The 7439-nt window shown below is 45.3% G+C and overlaps 1 protein-coding gene across 3 annotated transcripts in view; it reads left to right on the forward strand.

The window, feature by feature from the left end:
- Mppe1 (metallophosphoesterase 1) overlaps positions 1–7439 on the forward strand; it is a 21749-nt gene that overhangs the window by 5148 nt on the left and 9162 nt on the right. For all 3 annotated transcript variants that reach the window (XM_028774331.1, XM_028774333.1, XM_028774332.1), the window contains exons 3-4: positions 2395–2767; positions 6189–6297. In XM_028774331.1, coding sequence (XP_028630164.1) covers positions 2496–2767; positions 6189–6297 — 381 coding nt within the window. In that variant the 5' untranslated portion in view covers positions 2395–2495. The remainder of the gene's footprint in view (positions 1–2394; positions 2768–6188; positions 6298–7439) is intronic.

Genomic DNA, 7439 nt, shown 5'->3' on the forward strand with positions numbered 1-7439 from the left:
AGAGAGAGAGAGAGAGAGAGAGAGAGAGAGAGAGAGAGAGAGAGAGACTATGGTGAGTCTGGTCCCTTGGCACTTGTGGTTTGGTCTTAGAGAAATTGAGTTGAGGAGGATAATCAGTAGACAAGATAACGCAGGCGGCTACAGTGCCTTGCCATCTGGTGATAATGATGCTGTGGGTTTTCTGAGAAAGGTTCTAGGAGGAGGAGGAGGAGTTGGTTCCACATTGCAGGCAAGGCTATTCTTTGGGGGAAAGGTTGTACTTAATATATAACATGCTCGCTATGACCTCTTCCATTAAGTACTTAATATAAATGGTGTCATTCAAATGAAGGCAGAGGAATGAGGGGGTGGGGTGTGGCTCTGTGGTTGGGTGCCTGATGAATAGAGCAGGTGAGGTTGCGAGTTCAATTCCTACTACAAAACCCCAAACAAATCCTGGTGAGTAAGGGAGTCTCCAGGGCTGCCAATTTTTACCCGCTTTTTTTTTTTTTTTTTTTTTTTTTTTTTAACGGCTACAAAGTAAGAATTGCAGTGGTCACTGGCCTGTCTGAGTAGCTGCAGAAACTTCTCATTTCTCTGTTTTCCAAGGCATCTCCAACTCTGAGGTGGTTTATTTGTTAACTTTGCATAATAGTTCCAAGCATGCGCTCAATTGCTTTCTTTTTTCTTTTCTTTTTTTTTGTTTTTAGACAGGCTTTATTGTGTAGTCATGGCTGGCCTGGAACACACTGTGTAGATCAGCTTGGCCTCAAACTCACAGAGATCCACCTGTTTCTGCCTTCAGAACGCTGGGATTAAAGGCATGTACCACCACACCTGGCCTCTATTTTTCTTTGGATAAGGTTTTCAGTCTTTCATATCTGTAATTATGGCTCAGTGCAGAATGCCACTGTGAAATGAGCCAGACACTTAAAACAATTTTTTTTTTCTAGACAGGGTTTCTCTGTGTAGCCTTGGCTGTCCTAGAATTCACTCTGTGGATCAGGTTGGTTTCAAACTCACATATAGATTCACCTGCCTCTGCCTCCTGAGTGCTGGGATTAAAGCCTTATGCCACCACTGCCCAGCTGAGCCAGACACTTTTATTTCTATGTCTGGAGTGTGAATAGGTCCCAAAGCCTGGAGTCTGCAGAGATAATTGTCAACCATCTAGCAATGAGTGTGTTCTTGACTCCATGTCTATGAACCAGTGTAGTTCCTGGATTCATGTCTAAAAGCCAACTGTGCAGTCGTGGCTTTCTTTTCTCTCTTGGCTCATTTGGGATGTCTGGCCATGGCCTCATCTCCTGTCATGGCTTCTCTGATGTCCAGGCTCTCTGTGGCCTGCTGGCTACTCCCTCCTCACACTCTTCTCTTGAGCACATGCTGGGAAATTATGCAGCAGCTAAAACGAAGCTCGTAACATATCTTGGAGCATCTTTTCATCAACTGTGCTATTAAAACCGGCAGCACCCCATCTAGCTTGTTGTTACAGGGCCACCATCTTCCCGACTAGGCAAGGTCTATGGCCATGAGCAGAGGTGTGCTCTCGCTGAGGTGTTGCTCCCGCTGCTGCTCAACTGTGACCCCGGCTCATGCTGGTCAAAGCACTGGCCCTTGCACCCACGAGAATCAGTCTCTACAATGCTTAGCTGAGCCCAGACCATCCCACAATCCATGTGGTACCCGGTAGAAATGAGACTCTAATGCTTAAAGATTATCCAAAGGCTTTATATGTTTGGTAATGCTCACATAAAAAGACGCCCACACAATTAGAGGTGTTTCCCAATTAACTAACCTACATATAAGTTGTTACCCAGGACAGTCCTGGACCCCGTGGTTCTTCATGGCTCCTACATCCTGCCTCTCTCCTCCCTAGCTCCTCCTCTTCCTCTCCTTACTCCTCCCACATTAGCTCCTCCCAAATTACCGAGTTTCTTGTAAACTGTAGTGGGGGGAATATTCTGCTACACTGTGCTGCTCGGATGTCTCAAAAACCTGCTTCCTTCACAGCATGCAAGGTTAGCCAAGATTCAGGATGAGCACAGAAACATTCTTTTTTTTTTTTTTTTTTTTTAAAAAAGATTTATTTATTTTATTTATGAGTACACTGTAGCTGTCTTCAGACACACCAGAAGAGGGCATTAAATCTCATTATGGGTGGTTGTGAGCCACCATGTGGTTGCTGGGATTTGAACTCAGGACCTCTAGAAGAGCAGTCAGTGCTCTTAACCGCTGAGCCATCTCTCCAGCCCGCACAGAAACATTCTAAGCATCCTTCAGAAAAGCTCTGGTACATCAGGTCATATGAAAGAAGGCCATGGGGACTTTCAACACTAATTTGCAGGGCAAACTGTCTTTGTGGAAACATGCACAATCAAGTTTCAGGGGTTTTTCTTTCCTGTTTCCCTGTAGGAACAGCTTGGGACTAGACCCCGTCTCTACGATTACCCTTCTCTATGGTGGGTTCTTGATGGACTTGTTTCTCTTCTGCTGGCAACTCCTGGGCAGGAGACATGGCTCTGGTCAGATGGGGGCTGAGAAGACAGAACTTCCATCCATTGAGGAGGAGGAAAGCGTTGCTGCTGAAAGTCACAGTCGTCATTATCTCTGTGCTTCTGTTTTGTGAATATTTCATCTACTACCTTGTCCTCCTTCGATGCCGTTGGCCTGAGGTGAAGATGCTAGCCCATGGCAGTAGGCAGGATCCTGTAGTGAAAGCCATGTTTCTGGCTGACACTCATTTACTTGGGGAGATAAGAGGCCACTGGCTGGACAAATTACGAAGGTAAGGAGGGAAACTGGGACTCCTGGAATTCAGTAGGGAGGAAGGCATGGCCCTCTTCCCACAGGTCAGCTGGGAAGCTTCCAGTTATAGCCACATTTCTTTCTAAAGATGTGTAGGGTTTGAATTTTCTCCTACTAATTTTTAAGCACCTATTATACGCAGAGTCCTGTAATTAGAGTGTGGACTGGGCTGCTGGCTAGTTCTGGGAGTTTGGTGAGTCTGTAAGTCCTTCCTCTGGGTTAGTACAGGAAACCATAGCTGTGTGAGGAAGGTACCCACACACCCTCTGAGATGAGGGAGTGGTGGTCCCTGGGCAGGAGGCTATAGCTCTGCATTGGTGGTTCTTTTTCATCTTGGTGGTATGTTAGTTTGAGCACACTGGGTTTTTTGGCTCCTCTGCACAGCCAGAGGCATGAGGCAGGTGTGTACCTGTCTCCCCGAGGATGGGTAAGGTCTTGCCTCTTCAACTCTGACCTGCAGCAAGCAGCAGCTTAATCTGTTTTTACACTAGCAAGCTTTTCTCGTTCTCTACTTTGAACTGATGTAAAATGCACAATGAATACTGTCACTATCTGGTTTTGCACATACAGTGGCATTTGCCTGTTCAAATTCCTGTGCACTTGTTGCCACTACCCACCCCCAGATGTTTTCCTTTTGAACGGCAACTGTTGTCCCTGGAAGCCTCCACTGTGCTTCTCACCTTGGTGAACTTGGCTACTATAGTCATCACATTTAAGAGGAACCACACAGCACTTCTTTCTGCAACTGGTTAATACCAAGTCACCTATCACAATGTCCCTCAGGGTTCACCCATGTTGTAGACATGTCAGGATTTCATTCCTTTGAAAAACTGAACCATATTTCCTTGTCCGGACCTTACATTTTTGTTTATTTTTTGAGACAGAGACTTACTGTGGAGCCTAGGATGGCTTTAAACTCTCTGTGAAGCCCAGGATGGCTTTACATTTTGGCAATCCTAGGGCTGAGATTACAGACCTAGTGTGGACTACATTTTGAAAATTCTTTCATCTTGGGTAAACACTGGAGTTGGCTCCCGTGACTGAGGCATTGAAAGGGCTCTTACTGGCAGCCATTTTTATCCTGTAGCCGTCCCTTGTCTTAGCTTTTCATCCCTGGGACAAAATACCGGACATAAGTAAAAAGGAGAAACGTTTATGTTGGTTAACAGTTGCGGCGGCTCAGATTGCCAGCGCTTGCTTTCTTGTTTCTGGCCTTGGAGTGAGGGAGAGCGTCACGGTGGAGGAGGTTGCAGAGCAGAACAGCTCATTTCACCCTGGACAGGAAGCAGAAAGAGGGACAGGAAGGGGCCAAAAACAAGGTCCCTATTGGCCTATTTCTTCCTGCTAGGTCACACTTCCCAATAATTCCATCATACTATGAATCCACTCTGGACTTGCTATATTGGTGATACTCAAACCCTTAGGATCCAGCCATTTCCGAAGCCCATCAGTGGACAACCAAACCTGTCACGCACGAGCTCTCAGGGGACATGGCAGATCCAATTGTAACCCTCCTCACCACAGCTCAGTTGTTTTCTAAAATGTGAGCACTCCTTCAAGAGGCGGCATCCTGTGAATGCTGCAGGTGTGGTGACCTGAGGTTGGCAGAGTGCGCAGGATATAGATGTTCCCAGCGTCGGGGGAAAGAGGAAAGAAGGGTGAAGAGCTCCCAGGTCCTTCTATGAAGAGTTCTGGCCAATGGGGACATGAGCTAGGGAAGACCAGAGCGAGGCTGTACTTCCAGCTTTGACTGGGACTTGTGAGTTCAACCCCCCGGGTAGTTTTTCCTTCTCATCTGCCAGTGCTATTGCACTGATGTTCTGCCACAGAGCCACCTCTGGCTCCGGAAGGACAAACCTTTAAATAATAATATACACCAAATACTTGGGGTCTAAAAATTACTTTGATTAAAAACAAAACCAAACCACCTTTCTTTTGTTTCTGTACGGTAGGGCATAGCATTCTTCTTTAGAGGAGCAACAACATCCCGGAGCAGCGGCTGTGACAATGAGGGAGGGGTCTGTAGGACAGTGACTGCAGGGGGAGTTGGTGAGGAGAAGGAGGGCCAGACCGAGGAGCATGGCACTTCTCCTGTAACTGTGTGCTGCTGACACTCTTCAAGCACCAACTAATTTAATCCTCGAAAGTGGGTGCTTTCCATTTTTAGTAAAGAAAATAATTTCTTTTGAAAACAGTCTTTCTATGTAGTTCATATTAGCCTTGAACTTATGGTCTTCTTGCCATGACAGGAATACACTCCCATGCTGACAACAGTGTATGTCCTTCCTTCCTTCCTTCCTTCCTTCCTTCCTTCCTTCCTTCCTTCCTTCCTTCCTTTCTCTTTGCTCCTCCTCTTCCTTATCTTCCTCCTCCTCCTCCTTCTTTTTCCACCTCCTCCTCCCCTTCCTCCCCTTCCTCCTCTTCCTCCTCTTCCTTTTCCTCCTCCTCCTCCTCCTTCTCCTCCTCCTCTTCCTTTTCCTCCTCTCCCTCCTCTTCCTGACATCCTCCTCCTCTTCTTCTTCTTCCTTTTTTTTTGTCTTCATTACTAAGGAAGAAATTGGGAATCAGAGTGGTAATGTTCTCCAGGCTCCACTTACCAACAGATAGTGCTGGGCATTTAAGCCGTTGCCTGTCAGACCATACACCTTCTCACGGGTGTGCAAACTTACCTTCAGGGTGATCACGCATCTCTGAAATTGACTGGATTTACTGTTGTGATTTCTTTCTTTGTTTCCCTGTAACACTGAAGTTCAGGTTAAGAAGGGAAGCTTGATCTGGGTTTGTAGGTCCAGAGCCTGCATGCCTTAAAATAACAAGAAAAGAAAGAAACAAAACCTGCATGCCCAACACTACACACACATATACACACACACATACACACAATCGGAAAAAAGAAAAAAAAATTTAGACTGCAAGCCATCTTCTCAGTGTGGTGTAAACCTACTAGGCCTCTCTGGAAGTAGTTAAGCCCTTTCAAATCCCTGGGTTCCCTTGTTGAACTGATAGCTTCAGGGCACTTGAGGGTGAGGGAAGGCAGCCTTAAAATTCCCTAAATTTGATCAAATGCAAATCTATTGGTTGCTCCAAAGTTTAGGGTTGGGAATCAAGATTAGAGCCATGGGAGACAGAATGGGACCATTTAATTCACTTTTTATTTGGCTTTGCTAATTAGTTAATTAACCTATTTATTTGTAATACACTCTCACTGTGTAGCTATAGCTGCCCTGGAAGTTGCTATGTAGACTAGGCTGGCCCTAAACTCAGAGATCTGCTTGCCTCTGGAGTACTGGGCTTAAAGAGCTGCACTACCACACACCAGACTACATCACCTTCTAAATCACTGAGCAGGCCCAAGTAGCTTCCTTCACCCAAAAAACAGACTGATTTTTTTTTTTCTCAAGGGAGTGGCAAATGGAGAGAGCTTTTCAGACAGCTCTGTGGTTGCTGCAACCGGAAGTCGTTTTCATCTTGGGAGACATCTTTGATGAAGGGAAGTGGAGCTCTGCCCAGGTAGGACCTGAGTTCTAATTCTACCTCAAGGATTTTACTTTGGCAGTTCAGACAGTCCATGAAGTTCTAGTGGCTTGAGCTGGGAGGTTTTCTTAGTTCTGATGACAGGAATGTGTAGTCCTATGGTCATGGATGTTGCTCACTGGTGGGATGGGCGTTTAACATGTATGAGGCCCTTTGTTTGCTCCCTAGGCCCCAAATACAGTCTGTCTTGGAGATCTTTAGAGTTCCTGCTCAATGCTAGTCTTGTGTTAGGTCAGGTAATCTTTTATTTATCTATATTGGAAATAGGTGGCTAGGCTAACATTATTTATATAATTGGAATGTAGTCCTATAACCTCCTGGGGAAAAGTAGAAATAGGCAAGACAGTATTATTTTACCTGTAACTAGGATTACAGGATAGATGTTGAGATGGATAGTTAACTTCATACACTTCTCTTCCTCTGGTGACACGGGAGATTGAACCCAGGGCCTTGAGTGTGCTAGGCATGTTCTCTACCACTAAGCTACATTCCAGCCCCTAGCTTTATCCCCCTGTACATTGTGGGAATTAGTTACTTGCCAATGTATACTCTGCTCTCCTTTCTATGAGTGAGAGATGCAGAAGGAGCCACAGGGACCTGTGTGAGGTTCCCCTGCATCCGGGGCCCCCAGACAGCTGCTAGGTGTGGGGATGATGCATGGCTTTGCACACATGAGAGAACCGTCCCAGTGCTCTGCTTATTATGTTCCTAAAACAAACGAAAAGGAATGTCCTTGCTGTTGATTTGAAAGTGTTCCGCCACTGATTTTTTTTTTTTTTTTTTTTTTTTTTTTTTTTTAGGAAGGGGTTTTTAATTGGGAAATAGTCATGAATCCATTGACATTTGCAAGAACAGTCTAAAAGCTTTTAAAACAAAATCTTTGGGGCTGGAAAGAGAACTCATTAGGGAAAGGTGCCCTACTGCCTACAAGATGGAAAGAAAGAACCACCTCTGACACAAATAAGTAAATAAATAAATAAAATGTAAAATAATTTTTAAGAGGGCCTGGACTAGCTTTGGACTCATTGTCTAAACCAGTGTAATGTTTCTGATAAGTAAATGTGTGGGAACAGAAAAGCCAGTGGTTCTCTTCTTTCCTAATGCTGTGACACTTTAAT

Source organism: Grammomys surdaster, unplaced genomic scaffold, assembly GCF_004785775.1.
Source record: "Grammomys surdaster isolate TR1022 unplaced genomic scaffold, NIH_TR_1.0 239, whole genome shotgun sequence".
In the NCBI taxonomy this organism is placed as follows: Eukaryota; Metazoa; Chordata; class Mammalia; order Rodentia; family Muridae; genus Grammomys; species Grammomys surdaster.